General features: G+C 42.3%; 1 protein-coding gene across 1 annotated transcript; it reads left to right on the top strand.

Moving 5' to 3' along the window:
• The first annotated feature begins 4,005 nt into the window (after nucleotides 1-4,005).
• On the top strand, nucleotides 4,006-21,070 carry LOC124038224 (neuroblast differentiation-associated protein AHNAK-like). Its single transcript, XM_046353818.1, has 5 exons — nucleotides 4,006-4,078; nucleotides 9,500-9,556; nucleotides 14,495-14,618; nucleotides 14,727-14,902; nucleotides 16,149-21,070. The coding sequence occupies exons 2-5, from the start codon at nucleotides 9,554-9,556 to the stop codon at nucleotides 20,580-20,582; spliced, it is 4,737 nt and encodes a 1,578-aa protein (XP_046209774.1). The 5' UTR covers nucleotides 4,006-4,078; nucleotides 9,500-9,553; the 3' UTR covers nucleotides 20,583-21,070.
• Nucleotides 21,071-21,760: the final 690 nt, after the last annotated feature.

Raw genomic sequence — 21,760 nt, 5'->3', positions numbered from 1 at the left:
TCAGGCGAAACCATTTGACTTGGTTGCAGACATGTAGGAACAAATTCACAACAAATTCATTATAATGAGAACATCTGGTATTTTCCTTGCAGTGCATGTCTTTGTCCATTCTACAAGTGTAAAACCTGCTTTTTTCACTGTTCATTCCCCTGCCTACATGGTCATTTCACATCCACCACCTCCTTTGGAAGGCCAAAGACAGATATTGACTGTGTTTTCAGAGTTTAAGTCACTTTATTAGTCCTTTGTACACAAGGTCCAACCGCTTTATGCCAAACCCTCTGAAAGACACACATACATGTTGGAACAGGGGTGGGGGTGGGGGGCGGGGGTTGCCACACTAGGCGCCCGTGGAGCAGTTGGGTTAAATGTCTTGTTCAAAGGCACAATGGCAGGAATGTCATCAAAAATGTGATACCATATGTTTCCTATCAGACCTGGGATTCAAACCGCCTCTAACCGCTAGGCTACCTGCCACCCTCCAAATACCTTACAACTCATTTACTGTGCATGTTTTCTGAAGAGAACAAGTGATTATTGTGTTCCAGTATCTTAAACGTCTTAAAATTCAACATAAAATGCCATCATTGCCTGATACCTCTCTGCTCTGAGGACAGTGCATGATAAGACATGCATTATAAGTATGATACTTTGCAACTTCATTACAACAACAGTAAATCAGTAAAGAAATTCTCAATGGTGGTGGTACTGAGATGGATTCCAGACACCTAGTGAGATATATCTGTCTGTTGGACTGGGAGGACAGAAACTAGACATTTAATATACAGTGGGGAGAACAAGTATTTGATACACTGCCGATTTTGCAGGTTTTCCTACTTACAAAGCATGTAGAGGTCTGTCATTTTTATCATAGGTACACTTCAACTAGAAACGGAATCTAAAACAAAAATCCAGAAAATCACATTGTATGATTTTTAAATAATTAATTTGCATTTTATTGCATAAAGTTGATTTCGACTGGTTCCTCCACAGCAGGAGGGCATGGAAAGGGGTGTGAGTAAGAGGAAAAGAGGAAAAGTACCAGTACTAGAGTACTCACCCATTCTTGATGAGCCTGGTTTCTTAATGGGCAGGTAGCTACGAAATGTCCCGTAGCTCCACAATATAGACAGCTCTGGGTGTATTTGGTATTTGATTAGGATCCCCATTAGCTGTCGCTTAAAGCAGCAGATACTCTTCCTGGGGTTCATACAAAACATAATACAGAAAGACATAATACAGAACATCAATAGACAAGGACAGCTCAAGGACAGAACTACATAATTTTTTAAAAAGGCACACGTAGCCTACAAAATGACAGGTCAAGGGTAGGCAGAGGTCAGTAATCCAGATCAGTCCAAAAGGTACAGAACAGCAGGCAGTCTGAGGGTCAGGGCAGGCAGAGGTCAATAGTCCAGTGTGGTGGGGCAAGGTACAGGACGGCAGGCTCAGGGTCAGGGTCAGGGCAGGCAAGGTGGTTTCTACTGACAATTGAGATGTAGAAACTATGGCATAAGGGGACGACAAGAGGATAAGAGGCAATCCGTAATTTCGATTAAGACATTAATGAGCGAGCTAGGACAAACATAGTCAATATGACTTTTTGTTCAGCACTTTTGAAATGTACAGTGACAGAATTCAGAACATGGGCCGTTCTTACAGTGTTTTCCCTGTACACCAAGTCAGAACCATATGTTAAATAAAGGGGGCATATAAGCAGACAATGAAATCTCTTCTGTGATTACATTTCTCTTAAACAGGTTATATGCTACATGTGCACCATCAAATCAGAACAGTATGTGAAATTAAGAGTGGAAAATATACCAAATTATTAGGGTGAGGCACATGGGCTACTAACAGATTACTACACAACATACACTTAGTATTACTTTCTTAGCTACAGTATACAAAACTCCCTGACATATTACATCATTTATGCAGCAGCATACAAGACATTTTTGGACTTGTGCTGTGCTCACTTGAACAGGATTTCAAAAGTTCATCAAACTTTGTCATCAAAGTCTGGCATTCTCTGGATTTGTGGTACTTTCATGACAACTGGGAACTCAAAACAAAAGGGTTGAATCATGATGACGTCAGTGATCTTCAGGTCGTAGCTCTAGAGAGGCCCGAGTTCCCGACTTACAATTCTGAGTTGGATGACCGTGCAAAATGTTTTTTTTTCCCAAGTTCCCAGTTGTCGGGAACTCACTGAAGTCAGATTTCCCAGTTAACAGTTGTTTTGAGCACAGGAAGAAATCATGCTGGATTGACAGCATGGCCAATGTTGAATGTTTATCATTTTAAGCTTGGAATAGTGTTGATGGAATTTATAGGTTTAAATTAATGACTATAATATTCCACCCTGAAGCCATACAATTGTATGAAATTGATTTATAGTCAGTAAAATTATAATAAATGATGTGTGTAGTTTTAGTCAGAATTAGGGTAAAACATAATTATTGTACAATATGTCTCTAAAGTGTCTTAAACACAGACTGTCTGAGCAAGATTTGGTGCCGACCTTGGCTAGGGGCCACTGAGAGATTTGGGAAAGGACAGGGAGTGATTCTCACGGTCCCTAATCTTTGTCGGCTGGGTAACAGGACAGTATGTGCGTAGGATACCTACTGTTTGTGTGCAAATGTATGTGAGTATGAATTATGTTTGTGTGCAAGAGTATGTGCGTAAGGAGCAAGTATAAAACGAATGGTTTTGTACAACTAACCAGCGCTCTTGTGAATAAACCTTATTTACTATTTTAGCTGGGCCTCCGTCTGTTCAATCAGTATCTTACAAATCCTGATTAGCAGACTGAGTAGTTTAAGTTTCTATTCATTATTCATCTTCATGTGACAAGGATTAAAAAGGATTTGACCGTAGATTGTCGACTTGATTCATAATGATGAGTGCTCGCTAAGATTTGGAATATATGAGTACCAGTCCAATCAAAGCTACTGTAGATATAAGGTGATTTGACATCATTTTATCTGTAGTCAATAACTCTGAGAATTCTTGGATGTGCACTTCTAATGTAACTCAGGAAATGAAGCTTTGAATGCAGAGGTTATTCTTATTGTACCTACCACTAGAGCACTACTGCTTTCCTGGAGCTGAGCCCTACTTGTGTGATGTACTTTTCTAAACATTGTATTCATTCATAGAGTGGGTGGGGCAATAACTCACTATATTATGCCTGGTTTTGGTTTGGTACATAGTAAGCATAATACTGAATAAACCCAGTTATTATTACCACTTTGACACACTGATTGTCAGCACTGTGACCTCATCTCTATGGCCTTATGTCCTACTGTACCTGGGACGAAGTGAAATCAGTAAGTAAAGTATGAGTCTACAGTATAATAATGATGCTGTAGTGTAGGGGCTGCCATGTATCTGTGTGTATACATATTAACCTCCAAAAGAAGTTGAAATGACAAAAATACAATACTTTATCATGATATTGAAGATAATGAGCAGATTTTTGAGCGATCACAATCAAGTTCAACTCACTCAAAATAACATCAGCCTCCCTTCACTATACAGGTCAGTCAGATACAGTAGAAGATGGCAAAGACACTGATCAATGGCTTATGGCAGAATCTTTGGATTCCATTAATCTCTCCAGAGCTGTGGGCAGTGTGTGTGTATGATGAGAGACAGAGAAGGAGAGAGTGCATTCACATGTTGATGGGTGTAGATGCATGTTTTGCAATTATTGCAGGCCTCTGTTTCTTAATCCTCGGTTAAGGATGGGTGGTGTGTACCTTTTTCTCTCTCTTTCTAAATCTCCATTTCTCTCTCTCACTCTCTTGGCAGGTTTCGGCTGTCACCAGCCCTGTAAATGTGCATGACATGTCCCTCTCCCTGTGAAAAGGTTCATAGTGGGGGTTGGGGTGGCATTGGGGAGGCGGTCTAGGTGCTGCCGAACCTGTTCTACAGCTCAGGTTGCGGTCAGAGAAGGCATTTAACATAATGTATTTAACACAGATCCTCTTAGGTTGACAGAACAGCTAAGGTACAGAGGAGACAACATTGCCTGGGCTTTCAGAGGACGCATATCTAGGAGCATCACAAGGTGAGTCCTTCCCATCCTATGCCCCAATCTGAGCCCAGCACAGGCCCAGCATATATGTATACGAGCTACGCGGCCACATTATAAGGCTTTTGGTGCCATTAGAATAAGATATTTAACAAATTGATGTAATTCGTGCTGATGGTACAATGGGAATTTTAATCATAGTTCAGTGCTCTTGTTTCTGCTGTGTCAACTGATAATAGAATGAACCTTATAAGTCCTGAGACCCCAGCCCTAAACAGTTGAATTCATGAGTTGTATTGATAAAGGTGAATATCCAACTAGTCAGTGACAACTGTGTGGAGTTTGGCATTTGTGACAGCAACTATGTGAGCTTATTACATTATTATAGGTACAAGGTCCTTGGATTTCCTAGGATCTTCTATGTAGAAGAACCCCTTACCTGCTAATGACTCTTGTGTAGCTTGTGAGCATTATATAGTTCGTGAGAGTCTCAGCTTTTCATAGAAAGCTTTTAATAGTTTGTAGCTCAAACCATACAGACGTTTTTATAAAAAGAACCGGCCCCTAGTCTCACAAACACTATTCTACTCAGCCCCCGTTAAACACAGAATAATGGTTGGTACCAATGAATGCAGAATAAATAGACAAATCTAATGGTACAACCCAAAAGTCTGTAGCTCATTGTGTTAACAATTCATTCTTTGTAACACTAATACTAAAAATCCTCTTCTCCTCATAAATTATGTCCGATTCACTTCAGATTTTGTATTTCATAACTGCACATAAAAGAATATGCATACATTATAGAGTGCTTGCTTTTGTTATCCAACTGACCTTGTGTCCTTTCGGTCATCCTGTGAACCCCGTTCGTTGCTGCTCACAGCGATATTATTGTATTTTAAATGTCTTGCTATTCAGATTAAATAGTCCCTCATTTAATTTCCTTGAAAGAAATATACATTTAACATTACATTTAAGTCATTTAGCAGACGCTCATACATGTAAATATATATAGATATCGACCTGTGTAACCTTACAACTTCATTTGAATATGTGACAAGGGAGGATGGTTGTTTTATATGTTGTGCTTTTAGTGTCGTTGTCTCGATCCATTTAGTTTCCTGAAGATACTCCCATAATTGCTCTCTGGTTGGGGGTTTGTGAGTCATCGTCTGAGCAAATTTGTTGTGTTATCTGAAACATTGTGAAATTATGGGGATTATATCGATGTGTGGGTGTAGGTGGTGGATGTAGGGGCATATTTCAGTAATGTATTACAGCACATGGGTTATTGCTGTTGGATGGTTTCTAATGAACTTGGCATCACCCTTGCAAGGCATTATGAAAAATAAACTTTAATGCCCAGAACTGTAAATAAATCAATTAAGTGGATTTTGCTTGTGGGTTACTATTCATCAAACATATAGGGCTGGTTTCCCAGACCCAGATTAAGCATAGTCCTGGAATGAAATTCTCCATTGAGCAAGCTTTTTAGTCCATGACTATACTTAATCTGTCCGGGAAACCGGCCCACAGTGTCTTTTATAGTACCATTGTTACTTGATATCTGTTTGAGGTGTTGCTGTTGTATTACATTCTCCATAGTGGTCAGATGAGAATGAAGCCACCATACAATTATTATCAAATATGCAAATAGACCTCCCTAACATATGGAATGTGTTGCTTGTTGTGATATACAATATGAATTACATACTAAGCCATTCATGTGGGATTTTTTCTGGCCTTTAAACGAAGCCACAATAATAAAGCCACAACTGCTTACTTTCTTCAACTGTCTTACCTCTAGTATTAGTCAGAGATTGAAAACAAACCTTTTCCTTTTCATGAAACACAAAGAGACCAGTAAAAAGTTATAACCCAATGTTTGTGGCCTCAGGTTTTACATTTTCACAGAATGCATTTGTGCTGGTGGACAGGGGCAGACTAGTTATTTGGCAATTCTGGCAAATGCCCGAAGGCTGGTACATTTTGTGGTTGGGTGAGCAGGTCGAAATTGACACACACAAAAATATTTGTTTTATATAAATAAATAAAAATGAAAAAGGTGAATGGCTGGCGGCTTGTGGACCTGTTAAGATTTTGTATTTTGCATTTATTTTTGTGCAATTTCTTGGTTATACTAGACTTGCTTCGACTCTGTCATCAGTTAGACAGCCAAGATCATGCATCATAAAAATGTTTTAAAAAAGGCACCCTAAAATTAAAATAACACATTCTACACTGAACAAAAATATAAACGCAACTTGTAACCTGTTGGTTTCATGTTTCATGAGCTGAAATAAAAGATCCCAGAAATGCTCCATATGCACAAAAAGCAGATTACTCTTACATTTTGTGCATACATACATTTGTTTACATCCCTGTTAGTGAGCATTTCTCCTTTGCCAAGATAATCCATCCACCGGACTGGTGTGGCATATCAAGAGCTGATTGAACAGCACAATCCTTACACAGGTGCACCTCGTGCTGTGGACAATAAAAGGCCACTCTAAAATGTGCAGTTGTATCACACAACACAATGACACAGATGTCACGGAGCATGCAATTGGCATGCTGACTGCAGGAATGTCCACCAGAGCTTTTGCCAGAGAATTGAATGTTAATTTCTCTACCATAAGCTGCCTCCAATGTAATTTTAGTGAATTTGGCAGTACGTCCAACCAGCCACACAACCGCAGATCATGTGAATGGCATCATGTGGGCAAGTGGTTTGCTGATGTCAAAGTTGTGAACAGAATGCCCCATGGTGGCTGTGGGGTTATGGTATGGACAGGGATAAGCTACAGACAACGAACACAATTGCATTTTATCGATGGCAATTAGAATGCACAGAGATAGCGTGAAGAGATCCTGAGGCCCATTGTCGTGCCATTCATCCGCTGCCATCACCTAATTTTTCAGCATGATAATGCATGTCGCAAGGATCTGTGCCCCTTTCCTGGAAGCTGAAAATGTCCCAGTTCTTCCATGGCCTGCATACTCACCAGACATATCACCCATTGAGGGTGTTTGGGATGCTTTGGATCGACGTGTACGACAGCGTGTTCCAGTTCCCGCCAATATCCTGCAACTTCACACAGCCATTGAAGAGGAGTGGAACAACATTCCACAGGCCACAATCAACAGCCTGATCAACACTATGTGGAGGAGATGTGCCGTGCTGCATGAGGCAAATTGTGGTCACACCAGATACTGACTGGTTTTCTGATCCACGCCTCTACATTTTTTTAAAGGTTTCTGTGACAGATGCATATCTGTATTCCCAGTCATGTGAAATCCATAGACTACGGCCTAATTTATTTATTTCAATGGACTGATTTCCTCATATGAACATTTTTGCATTTATAATTTTGTTCAGTATACATTGTCACCTCACTCAAAAGTATGTGGACACCGGCTCGTCGAACATCTTATTCCAAAATCATGGGCATTAATAGCTCTTATTGGAAGGCTTTTCACTAGATGTTGGAACATTGCTGTGAGGATTTGCTTACAATTTTAAGGGGTGTCCACATACTTGTGTATATATAGTGTATAACAGCTACTAATTTCCAATATAGCCTAAGTCGCTAGCTTGGCTTTTATAACGTCTGTTTTATAAGCCTTATAAGGCTTAAGCAGACAGGCAGGCAGAGAACCATAAGAAGCACAGAGTGACAGCAGAGAAGATGCAGAGACAGACAGCACAACAAGGAGGCAAATAAAATGGCTAGCGCAGAGGCACAGTTATTGTCACCAGTGGTGTTTTTACATATTGTGTTTCTTTTGAACATGAGCTGCTTAAAAGAAGTTGAGTAGGGCCTCTCAAGTGGCTCAGTGGTCTAAGGCATTGCATTTCAGTGCTAGCTGTGCCACTAGAGATTCTGGGTTTGAGTCCAGGCTCTGTCGCAAGCCGGCCATGACCGGGAGACTCGTGGGGAGGCGCACAATTGGCCCAGCGTTGTCCAGGTTAGGGGAGGGTTTGGCCAGCAGGGTCCCATCGTGCACTGGGGGCTGGGCGCAGTGCACGGTGTTTCTCATACGGACTCATGATGTTTCCTGCAACACATTGGTGTGGCTGGCTTCTGGGTTGTGTCAAGAAGCAGTGTGGCTCTCGACGTATGGCTCTCGACCTTTGCCTCTCCCGAGTCTGTATGGGAGTAGCAGTGATGAGACAAGACTGTAACTACCAATTGAATACCATGAAATAGGAGGGTAAAAGTAAAAAATAAAAAAAAAATTGTACAAAAAAAAAGTTCAGGGGGAAGTCAGTCACTGTTGAATAACGCTGTACTGTACTGCCAATGTTATGTGTCAGCACTACAGCACTACTGCCTGTGTCCAGGTAGGGTGTGGGGATGGGATGTGTGTGTATGGCTGTGGATGAGTTGGCAGCGTGTACAGTGATGTGGGCTGGTGTGGATGAAATGCCTGTGCTGGATTCTTGTCCCAGTCTGCCTCTTCCGGTACAATAATGTAATGTTTTGAAGCCAATATCATGGCACTCATAATTCCGTTTACACCATTCACTATTTCTGACATGCTGCCCAAACCCTCAGCATCACAATGCAGGTGAATACGTTGACATTCATGAGAGTAGTGGATGTGGCAGTATGTGGCTGTGGTAGTAGGAATGGCATGTAAGCTATCATGCATCTAAACCAACTTGTTTGGGAAACATTCCCCTGAGCATCCTGGCAATGGCCATTCCTGGGGTTCCTAAGGTGTGCGGCTGTCTGTGTGTGGGTGTCGCTGTCACTCCCTCTGTCAATCAGCCAGCAGTAAATTAAAGGCAGAGAGCTTTGTCAAAAGCTTTAGAGTGGTTATCAAGATAATTATTGTCATTATAACAATAGTGATGATACCTTTCAGCAGACATAGTCCAATGACTATTTTGGTTGGTTTTTACATGTTAAGTTATGCAACCTGGTCTCAGAACATTTCATATTATTCTGTATGTAAATCACCCTCCATTTGTGAAATGCTCAAGCATTCATCCAACCTCCTGCCTTATCTTGTGATGCAGCAAAAGTCTAGCAAAGAATGTTTAGGTGTCAGTCTGAGCAGAAATGAATTAACTGTGTGCAACTCTGTTTCTGTGTGGATGTTTCACCCACCGAGCTGGGAGAGGATGTGGTTTTTCTCTGCAAGCTACACCTCACAAATGTTTTAATTATCATATATATCACCACATACAGACATTATAATCATGTGAGGCAGTTTTGTAATTAGTAAATGCAATATTTCCAAAGCTACCCATAGATTTCTCATTTGGCCCCTACAAAATGATAGGGGAAAATCATCCTTAAGGATTTTTCAATGTACATTTTATTGTTGTGCAACATCAAACCCTGTAAGATGAAATGTCTTATTTTAGAGGGATTTTTGCTTATTAAATCACATTATAAACTGATAGTAAAGAAACACTGTACCACTTCTTTATTGTTGTTTTTACAGGTTATAGTGAGGACATTTTTCTTGATATGCCGCTGTAAATATACTTCAGAAATCATGGTGAGTCAAATAATTTATAACGTTCCCTGAAATTTTATAACCTTTCATGCTTCCCATTAAAGCGACAATCTGAGATTGGTACATCCAATCATTTTTGTACTTAAATAAATTATATATTCCATTGATTCATGAAGAATATAACTTGTGAAATCCTCGTGTGCTTAGGTCAACTGTCATAACCCATCAGAACCCAAAATATAAGAAAATGTTACTTCGTGTTAGTAAACAATATCATTGTAAACAAACCCTGTATAGTCAAAATATATTTTAAACTATAATGTTTATATCATGGCTGGTCAGGCATTGTAACCATAGCTCTATCTATGAATTTGAGAGTGATAACATTTCTCCAGACCCATCCCTCAGGCTTTTACAAAAACAATGGCAGGTGACTTCTTTGTTAATGCTTGAAAAGCAGATTGCCCCTTTAAAGAGCAGGAGTCAGCTTGTTTTTACGAGAACAATCTATCCTGGGGTGTATTCACTCTGTTCCGGAGTTCTAAATTGAGCAGCTGCTGAAAAATGAGCTCCTGTATATATTGAGATTTAAATGTTTTTTTAGAGTGAAGTACATCAAAAAAATCAAGAGAAAACTGCAAGACTCAATAGAAGACAAAACAAGGAACAAACCAAAAAGACAGGCTTTTGAAAAATTAACTATTTTTCATAAAATTGTACAGTTATCTTAGCTAGCTGAATTGCTAGCAGAATTGTTTACTTGTTGCTAAGCAGTTGCTAGGGACTCTCCTGGAAGAAGCTAGCTAGCTTACAAAGAATAACAACAAAAAATATCTAGTTAACAGAAGAAAGGAAGACAAAATAAGGACAAAAGAAGGACAGAAGAAAAAGGAAAAGAAAGAGGACAACATAGTGAAACAGTACTTCTATTGCAACTTGTATTTCGTCGTCCTAACGTAGTCTACACTGCTATCTGCCCAGCAGCTAGCCAGCTAGCATACGTCCACCGTCTACCGAATTGCAGCACTGTAGAAACTATTACACTCAACTGAACGACTTGATTAGTGTAGTGTTAGCTAGTTACATAGTTGTCTTTGCTGTCTTCGTATCCAAGATAATTGTGTAGTTTAGAGCGTGTAGTCTTAGAGTGATTATCTTAATTTACTGAGGTTAGCTAGCCAGCTATTTGTCGTCCTTAACGTAGGAGACACTGCTAGCTAGCCAACAGCTAGCCAACGTCTACTGAATAGAACTTCCGCACTCAACAACCCGGTCGCATTCCGCTTCGCTCCACAGGTAGTATCACATTTTTCATTTCATTTCATTACAGCACAACGGTTTGATTTGTTTGATCGTAGCTAGCTACATAGCTAGCTACATAGCCGTCTGTGTATCAAAGAAATTGTTGTCGTTCTTTTAACGCAACGTAACGTAATCAACACTGCTAGCTAGCCAGCTAGCCCCCGAATAGCAGCACTGTAGAAACTATTACACTCAACGGAACAACTTGATTAGTGTAGTGTCAACAACGCAGCCACTGCCAGCTAGCCTACAAAGTCAACAACGCAGCCACTGCCAGCTAGCCTACTTCAGCAGTACTGTATCATTTTAATCATTTTAGTCAATAAGATTCTTGCTACGTAAGCTTAACTTTCTGAACATTTGAGACGTGTAGTCCACTTGTCATTCCAATCTCCTTGCATTAGCGTAGCCTCTTCTGTAGCCTGTCAACTATGTGTCTGTCTATCCCTGTTCTCTCCTCTCTGCACAGACCATACAAACGCTCCACACCGCGTGGCCGCTGCCACCCTAATCTGGTGGTCCCAGCGCGCACGACCCACGTGGAGTTCCAGGTCTCCGGTAGCCTCTGGAACTGCCGATCTGCAGCCAACAAGGCAGAGTTCATCTCAGCCTATGCCTCCCTCCAGTCCCTCGACTTCTTGGCACTGACAGAAACATGGATCACCACAGATAACACTGCTACTCCTACTGCTCTCTTTCGTCCGCCCACGTGTTCTCGCACACCCCGAGAGCTTCTGGTCAGCGGGGTGGTGGCATCGGGATCCTTATCTCTCCCAAGTGGTCATTCTCTCTTTCTCCCCTTACCCATCTGTCTATCGCCTCCTTTGAATTTCATGCTGTCACAGTTACCAGCCCTTTCAAGCTTAACATGCTTATCATTTATCGCCCTCCAGGTCCCCTCGGAGAGTTCATCAATGAGCTTGATGCCTTGATAAGCTCCTTTCCTGAGGACGGCTCACCTCTCACAGTTCTGGGCGACTTTAACCTCCCCACGTCTACCTTTGACTCATTCCTCTCTGCCTCCTTCTTTCCACTCCTCTCCTCTTTGACCTCACCCTCTCACCTTCCCCCCTACTCACAAGGCAGGCAATACGCTCGACCTCATCTTTACTAGATGCTGTTTTTCCACTAACCTCATTGCAACTCCCCTCCAAGTCTCCGACCACTACCTTGTATCCTTTTCCCTCTCGCTCTCATCCAACACTTCCCACACTGCCCCTACTCGGATGGTATCGCGCCGTCCCAACCTTCGCTCTCTCTCCTCCGCTACTCTCTCCTCTTCCATCCTATCATCTCTTCCCTCTGCTCAAACCTTCTCCAACCTATCTCCTGATTCTGCCTCCTCAACCCTCCTCTCCTCCCTTTCTGCATCCTTTGACTCTCTATGTCCCCTATCTTCCAGGCCGGCTCGGTCCTCCCCTCCCGCTCCGTGGCTTGACGACTCATTGCGAGCTCACAGAACAGGGCTCCGGGCAGCCGAGCGGAAATGGAGGAAAACTTGGCCTCCCTGCGGACCTGGCATCCTTTCACTCCCTCCTCTCTACATTTTCCTCCTCTGTCTCTGCTGCTAAAGCCACTTTCTACCACTCTAAATTCCAAGCATCTGCCTCTAACCTTAGGAAGCTCTTTGCCACCTTCTCCTCCCTCCTGAATCCTCCTCCCCTCCCCCCTCCTCCCTCTCTGCAGATGACTTCGTCAACCATTTTGAAAAGAAGGTCGACGACATCCGATCCTCGTTTGCTAAGTCAAACGACACCGCTGGTTCTGCTCACACTGCCCTACCCTGTGCTCTGACCTCTTTCTCCCCTCTCTCTCCAGATGAAATCTCGCGTCTTGTGTCGGCCGGCCGCCCAACAACCTGCCCGCTTGACCCTATCCCCTCCTCTCTTCTCCATACCATTTCCGGAGACCTTCTCCCTTACCTCACCTCGCTCATCAACTTATCCCTGACCGCTGGCTACGTCCCTTCCGTCTTCAAGAGAGCGAGAGTTGCACCCCTTCTGAAAAAACCTACACTCGATCCCTCCGATGTCAACAACTACAGACCAGTATCCCTTCTTTCTTTTCTCTCCAAAACTCTTGAACGTGCCGTCCTTGGTCAGCTCTCCCGCTATCTCTCTCAGAATGACCTTCTTGATCCAAATCAGTCAGGTTTCAAGACTAGTCATTCAACTGAGACTGCTCTTCTCTGTATCACGGAGGCGCTCCGCACCGCTAAAGCTAACTCTCTCTCCTCTGCTCTCATCCTTCTAGACCTATCGGCTGCCTTCGATACTGTGAACCATCAGATCCTCCTCTCCACCCTCTCCGAGTTGGGCATCTCCGGCGTGGCCCACGCTTGGATTGTACCTGACAGGTCGCTCCTACCAGGTGGCGTGGCGAGAATCTGTCTCCTCACCATGCGCTCTCACCACTGGTGTCCCCCAGGGCTCTGTTCTAGGCCCTCTCCTATTCTCGCTATACACCAAGTCACTTGGCTCTGTCATAACCTCACATGGTCTCTCCTATCATTGCTATGCAGACGACACACAATTAATCTTCTCCTTTCCCCCTTCTGATGACCAGGTGGCGAATCGCATCTCTGCTTGTCTGGCAGACATATCAGTGTGGATGACGGATCACCACCTCAAGCTGAACTTCGGCAAGACGGAGCTGCTCTTCCTCCCGGGGAAGGACTGCCCGTTCCATGATCTCGCCATCACGGTTGACAACTCCATTGTGTCCTCCTCCCAGAGCGCTAAGAACCTTGGCGTGATCCTGGACAACACCCTGTCGTTCTCAACTAACATCAAGGCGGTGGCCCGTTCCTATAGGTTCATGCTCTACAACATCCGCAGAGTACGACCCTGCCTCACACAGGAAGCGGCGCAGGTCCTAATCCAGGCACTTGTCATCTCCCGTCTGGATTACTGCAACTCGCTGTTGGCTGGGCTCCCTGCCTGTGCCATTAAACCCCTACAACTCATCCAGAACGCCGCAGCCCGTCTAGTGTTCAATCTTCCCAAGTTCTCTCACGTCACCCCGCTCCTCCGCTCTCTCCACTGGCTTCCAGTTGAAGCTCGCATCCGCTACAAGACCATGGTGCTTGCCTACGGAGCTGTGAGGGGAACGGCACCTCAGTACCTCCAGGCTCTGATCAGGCCCTACACCCAAATAAGGGCACTGCGTTCATCCACCTCTGGCCTGCTCGCCTCCCTACCACTGAGGAAGTACAGTTCCCGCTCAGCCCAGTCAAAACTGTTCGCTGCTCTGGCTCCCCAATGGTGGAACAAACTCCCTCACGACGCCAGGACAGCGGAGTCAATCACCACCTTCCGGAGACACCTGAAACCCCACCTCTTTAAGGAATACCTAGGATAGGCTAAAGTAATCCTTCTCACCCCCCCCCCTTAAAATATGTAGATGCACTATTGTAAAGTGGCTGTTCCACTGGATGTCATAAGGTGAATGCACCAATTTGTAAGTCGCTCTGGATAAGAGCGTCTGCTAAATGACTTAAATGTAAATGTAATGTAAAAAAAAAATCAGGGTCTAAAACCATACAGATACTTTGTTTTACCAGATTCTTAGTCCACTTTGGATGAGTACTGCACACACGCTAATGTAACTGTTACAAATAGTTGCTGCTTGATGATAGTGACTATAATTGTTATTTCATTTTATTTGACATCTTACTAGAATGGGGAAAGTCAGCAAAGACGTTACTCCAAAAGCTTGGTCCTGGAGGATTCAGAAAGAGGAGGAGTTGTCATCACTGGAATCACAGACCCGAGTGTCACTGATAGGATTGGCTTAAAAGAAGGTCAAATGTCACATACTAGTTTATTTCTGATCAAAAACATTCATAATTATAACATACAAAGCATAATAGATCATTATTAGTAAAACGTTTTTCTCTCTACTCTTTTAGACAATGAGATTGTTGCGGTCACCATCAATCTGAATCACCTCAGTAAAGAGGACAGGGTGAAATTACTCAAGATCATGGAGCCTTACAATGACAACATGAGAGTTATGAAAAAGCAGGATCTGAAAGCCAGCGCCAGTCTCGGATCATTGGATGGTGGCCTCAAAGATCCTGGGGATGTAAGTGTCAGAATCAAATGTACTTAATGATTTATGCAAGCAGTCATTGAAGAATTAGAGTGCCTTTGGAAAGTATTCAGACCCTTTTGCCACATTTTGTTACGTCACAGCCTTACTACTCTAAAATTGATTCAAATTTTTTTCCCCTCATATGTTTTTAGAATTGTTAGCTAATTTATGAAGAAAAATAGAAAAATGACATTTACATAAGTATTCAGACCCGTTACTCAGTACTTTGTTGAAGCCCCTTTGGCAGCAATTACAGCCTTGAGTCTTCTTGGGTATAACGCTACAAGCTGGGCACACCTGTATCTGGGGAGTTTCTCCCATTCCTCTCTGCAGATCTTCTCAAGCTCGGTCAGGTTGCATGGAGAGCATCACCGCACAACTATTTCCAGGTCTCTCCAGAGATGCTTGATCAGGTTCAAGTCCGTGCTCTGCCTTGACCACTCAAGGACATTCAGAGACTTGTCCTGAAGCCACTCCTGCGTTGTCTTGGCTGTGTGCTTAGGGTCGTTGTCCTGTTGGAAGGTGAACCTTCGCCCCAGTCTGAGGTCTTGAGCAGGTTTTCCCTGCCCTTCTCCCCCGATTGCTCAGTTTGGCCGGGCGGCCAGCTCTAGGAAGAGTCTTGGTGGTTCCAAACCTCTACCACTTAAGAATGATGGAGGCCACTGTGTTCTAGGGGACCTTCAATGCTGCAGAAATTTGTTGATACCCTTCCCCAGATCTGTGCCTCGACACAATCCTGTCTCGGCACTCTACGGACAATTCGACCTCATGGCTTGGTTTTTGCTCTGACATGCATTGTCAACTGTGGGACCTTATATAGACAGGTGTGTGCCTTTCCAAATCATGTCCAATCAATTGAATTTACCACAGGTGGACTCCAATCAAGTTCTAGAAACATCTCAAGGATGATCAATGGGAACGGGATGCATCTGAGCTCAATTTTGAGTCTCATAGCAAAGGGTCTGAATACTTATGTAAATAAGGTATTTCTGTTTTGTTTTGTTGAAAAAAAACTGGTTTTGCTTTGTCATTATGGGGTATTGTGTGTAGATTGCTGAGGAATTTTTTTATTTAATCATTTTAGAATAAGGCTGTAACGTAACAAAATATGGAAAAAGTCAAGGGTCTGAATCCTTTCTGAAGGTAATAAAATAATGTATTGTGGATCAAAACCTTAATATTTGCCCACTGAGTACCACATAGCACTATGCTTTATTTACTATTTGATTGTCTACAGATGTTCAAGGATACCTACAGCAGAATGCAGCAATCAGTTGAGGCACCAACTATCGAGGTCAATCGCCTCAGTGGACAATTAAATGCTGAAGGGGGGTTGAAGAGTGAAATCAATGGTCCCACTTTGAATGGGGAATTGCCCAATGTGACATTGGACACACCTGGAACTGATGGTGATGCAAAGTTCACAATGCCCACCATTGGAATATCTAGGCCTATAATGAAAGGAGCAGATCTCGATGGCACCCTCAGATGCCTTGAAGACAGTCTATTAATACTAAAGCTCCGCACTCCAGATGCCTCACTTGACTTGGAGAAACCAGAGGTTAAGACAAATGCATATAAGTACAAGGAGTCAAAATTAAAAATGCCTCACTTCAATCTACCACACATAAATGCCAAAGCACCAAAGGGACACGTGAACATATCAGGAGAATTAGAAGGCCCTGGTCTCAGTGGAGAGCTGGAGACACCAGACCTGAAGATTTCAGCCCCTGATGTGGAAATTAAAGCCCCTAATGTAGATTTGAATGATCCAAATGCTGATTTGGAAGCTCCAGATGTTGACATAGAGGCTCCTTCAGGCAAATTCAAATGGCTAACTCAAACAAAGCCCAAGTTTGGATTATCAGGAACAAAAGTGAAGGGACCTGACGTCGACATAGATGCTGGCCTGTCTGCAGCTGATGTGAATCCCTCCACTCTCAACATTGATGGAGAGATAAGGGCATCAGATGTAGATTTGAGTTCACCAAAAGCTGAGGTAGATTTGCAAGTTCCAGATATCAACATTGAGGCTCCCTCAAGTAAATTCAAATGGCCTAATTTAAAGAAACACAAATTTGGTCTTCATTGGCCAAAAGTCAAACCTCCTGGTGTTAAGACCGACCTGGAGACACCACCCGTTGATCTTTCTGCCTCAAAGTTTGAGGGTGAGATGAGCACACCAAATTTAGAATTGAATTTACCCAAAACAGACCTGAGTGGCCCTGATGTTGACATTCATCCTCCCATTGACAAATTTAAGTTCCCGACACTCAAAAAGCCTAAGTTCAGGCTCTCTGGACCAAAGATTAAAGCTCCAGACGTTGATGCAGATCTGAAGGTATCTGACCTCAGTCTCTCTGTCCCTGATGTTGATGCAGGTCTTGACACGCCTGATTTGGATACTAATTTGTCAAAAGCAGATATCAAATGGCCTGAAGTAGACTTTAACGCACCAGAAGTGAACATTGAGCCCCCTTCAGGGAAATTCAAATGGATTACTCTAAAAAAGCCTAAATTTGGACCCTCTGGACCCAAGGTTAAGGGACTCCAAGTCGACATAGATGCTGACCTGTCTGCACCTGACTTGAATCACTCCACTCCAAACATTGATGGAGAAATAAGCGCACCAGATGTATATCTTATTTTACACAAAGCTGACCTCAATGCTCCAGATGTTGACACTAATGCTCCCTCTGGAAAATTCCAGTTGTTCAACCTAAAGAAGCCTCAATTTGGACTCCATGGTCCAAAGGTGAAGGAGACAGAAATGGTTCTGGATGCTAATCTGACTGTACCTGACATGAGTCTCTCTACCCCTAATATTTACAGGGATATAAGTGCACCAGATGTAGATGTCAATTTACCCACAGCTGACTTGAAAGGTCCCGATGTAGATCTTCAGGCACCAGAGGTCAACGTTGAGGCACCCTCTGGAAAACATAGATTTCCAACTTTTAAAATGCCCAAAGTTAACTGGTCTGGACATAAGGTGAAGAGACCAGACCTTGATGTTGATCTGAAGACACCAGATTTGGACCTATCAGCAATTGAAGGTCACATCGCTGTTCCAGATCTCAATGTCAGTTTGCCTGAAGCTGACCTCAAAGGACCAGATGTAGATCTTGATGCTCCCTCTGGAAAATTAAAGTTGCCGAAAATAAAATGGCCAAACATAATTCAAGTAAAAGGACCGGAACTTGATGTAGATGCTGATTTTAACACCCCAGAATTAGATGTTGATTTACCCGAAGCATATCTGAAAGGGACTGAAATTGTTTTGAAAACAGCAGACCTCTTAGCATCAGCAATTGAAGGAGACATCGCTGTTCCAGATCTCAAAGTGAGTTTGCCTGAAATTGACCTCAAAGGACATGTTGTGGATATTCAAGTCTCAGATGTCGACCTTGATCCCTCTGGAAAATTAAAGTTCACTCAAATCAAACTGCCAAATTTGGGTTTAACAGGGCCAAGAGTTAAAGGATCAAACCTGGATGCTAATCTAAAGGCCCCAGAGTTGGACGTCTCGGTTCCTGATCTGGATGTCAATTTGCCAACAGCTCATCTCCAAGCTCCTGTAGTAGAGCTGAAAACACCAGACCTGAACCTTTCTGCCCCTCAAATTGAGGGAGCCATTGCTGCTCCAGATTTGAGTATCAGTTTCCCTGAAGCTGACATCAAAGGTCCAGAGGTAGATCTTCAAGCCCTAGATGTTGACCGTAATGCTCCCTCTGGAAAATTCAATTTTCCTAAAATCAAACTGCCAAATGTTGGTTTAACAGGGCCAAGAGATAAAGGACCAAACCTGGATGTTAATCTAAAGGCCCCAGAGTTGGATGCCTCTGTACCCGATGTGTATGTTGATTTGTCAACAGCTGACCTCCAAGCCTGTGTTGTAGAGCTGAAAACACCTGATCTTTCCACCCACAAAATTGAGGGAGCCATCGCTGCTCCCTGTCTTGATATTAATTTGTCTGAAGTAGACCTTAAAGCCCCTGATCTCAACATTGAGGTTCCAATAATTGAGCTTAAGACACAAGATTCAGGCATATCAGTTCCAAAGGTCGATGTGAATTTACCAAAAGCAGATATTCAAGGGACTGATCTAGACCTGAATGCACCTGACCTCAACTGCTCAGCTCCAAAAATTGAGGGAGACATTGCTGCTCCAGGTATCAATGTCAGTTTGCCTGAAGCTGCCCGAAAAGCCACTGATGACCAGCTGCAAATATCAGAGCTGAACCTTTCTACCCTAAAGGTTGAAGGAGATATCTCTGCTCCAGATTTAGATATCAGTTTGCCCAAAATGCACCTTGAAGGACTAGATGTAGAACGTCAAGCCCCAAATGTTTACCTTAATTTTGATGTTGATCCAACGACACCAGATTTAGACATCTCAGCTCTTGAGGTTGATGTGCATTTACCAAAAGTAGACCTTAAAGTTCATGATCTAGACCTGAAAACACCAGAGCCCAATCTTTCAGCCTCCAAACTTGAGGGTGAAGTGAATGCACCAGAGATGGATATCAACGTACCCAAAGCTGACCTCAAAGGATCTGAAGTAGATCTAAAAGCTCCAGATATAGATAAGGATGCCGCTTCAGGCAAATTCAAATTCTCTTATTTTAGGCACCCCTCATTTGTTCTTTCAAATCATAAACTAGAGGAACCTAACTTTGACGTTGATGCACCTGACATAAATATTCTAGTTCCCACACTTGAGACTGGGCGTGTAGCCCCAAAGGTACCTCAAGCAGACAAAAATCTATCTGCTCCTAATGTTGAAAGTGATATCAGTGCTCCAGATGTAAATCTAAGTTTACCAAAAGCTGACCTCTCCGGCCCGGAGGTGGAATTGAATGCTCCTGGTCTTAATCTATCTACTCCAGAGATTGGAGTAAGTGTCCCAGACATTGATCTTAAAGTGCAGGGAGACATTAAAAGCCCTGGGGTTGAGCTGAAAGCTCCAGATGTTGACATTGAGGCTCCCTCTGCAAAACTGTCTCATTTTAAGATGCCAAAGTTTGGTCTCTCAAGACCTAGAATAAAGGTACCAGAACTTGATACCAGTGCAGATGTGAATGCGCCTGATGTGGAAGTTTCTGTCCCCAAAGTTGAGGGAGAGATTAGTACACCTGAACTGAGTCTCTCTGCTCCTGACATCAAAATAGATGACACTCACAAAAGTAAGTTAAAATGGCAATTAAAGTGGCCAAGGTTTAGATTCTCTGTCTCAAAAGGTAAAGATTCTGACATGGATAATGAGGAAGAGCAGAGTATGGATGAAACAGAGAGTGGTCAGGTAGAAGTACCAATGTTTAACTTTCACAGACTTCCAAAGAACAACAAGATTGAGAGTGCGCTCAAAGATGCTGCGGAGGCCCTTTTTGAGGCCATTGACACACCAAAGCTTGAAGGAAGCCTTGATACAGCTAGTACAGAGGTCAGTTTGTCTAAAGTGAATGTATCTTTGACTGAAGGAGGGAAAGAGACATCACCTTCAGGACCTATTAACATCATGGAGCGGTTGAAGTTGTTCAAAGCAAAAATCACCTCAGATGCACTAGACTCATCGGATGAAAACAACAGGATATCAATAAGCCTCTCCAATATGCTTGGTCTAAATATCACAAATCCCGATGCAGATTATTCTTGGTTTCCAGCCATGTGAACCTTACACTTGGGACAAACCAACATGAATGCAACTTTTTTGTAAATAAGCACCATTCCATTTGTGCATGAGTTGACTCCATGTTGAGGATGTGATTTGTTTCTATGTAGAAAACATAAACATGTCATTATTTTTTTATGTAGATTTGTCTCAGATATCTCTTTGTATTCATCTATATGCTACATCTATATTTAAACAGTTGACATCAAAATGAAGGAAAATGTGCTCATTAGCTCTATGTGTACTCAAACTTATTTAAATTATGGTACTATTTCCCAACTTCTGTTCACTTGGAAGTATACTCATTTTTACAAATGCCTCAATATTGTATCTGTCACAATTCAGACCTATTTCACCCACAAATGGGACACAATCTTTATGGAAGATGTCATCTTTACATTTTAAGCAAAAACAATAGTTGAAAAGTGAAATGTAATGAAACTTTTCATGAGATGTTTTTTCCAATAAACTATTATATTAAATTAATACATCCATTATGTTTCTTTGTCATTTATTGATGATAGACTACTAATTTATAATTGACTACAACCATATGATACTGTATAATTAAATGACAAGCTTGAATTCCTGGATATTCATCACTGAAATCTAGATAAATAAACATTTACCAAGTTATATAATCATATACACAGAAAGCTCAAACTCTCATGGGTAACTTCCAATAGAAATCCTTTTTTTTCAGTGCTGTATTTTTCAATGATGACTTTTGAAACGTGTTGATTAAGAAAAGTTCATAAGATTAGCAAGAAGCTGGAAAACATCTAGCTTTTATTTGCTTCAAGTGGGGGTGGGGGGAATTGTAACCACAAAAAAAATATAAAACGTAAGGGAAAATTGCTAATTAGGATTCAGACCGGAGTGTGATCTCATTTGACAACATTACCTCAGCTTCATCAAACTATCCCAAAATAAGCAAGACTCATTAACTATTAATACAAACAATACAATATTTGGAGATGATTCATGTTTTTATGAGACTATAAAGACCAATACGCAACACTGTCATATTATATACAGTGCCTTGCGAAAATATTCGGCCCCCTTGAACTTTGCGACCTTTTGCCACATTTCAGGCTTCAAACAAAGATATAAAACTGTATTTGTTTGTGAACAAACAACAACAAGTGGGACACAATCATGAAGTGGAACGACATTTA

The sequence above is a fragment of the Oncorhynchus gorbuscha genome, linkage group LG06 (genome assembly GCF_021184085.1).
Source record: "Oncorhynchus gorbuscha isolate QuinsamMale2020 ecotype Even-year linkage group LG06, OgorEven_v1.0, whole genome shotgun sequence".
Classification (NCBI taxonomy): domain Eukaryota; kingdom Metazoa; phylum Chordata; class Actinopteri; order Salmoniformes; family Salmonidae; genus Oncorhynchus; species Oncorhynchus gorbuscha.
Note: the sequence above shows the minus strand (reverse complement) of the source record. Positions and strands in the feature narration are given on the sequence as shown.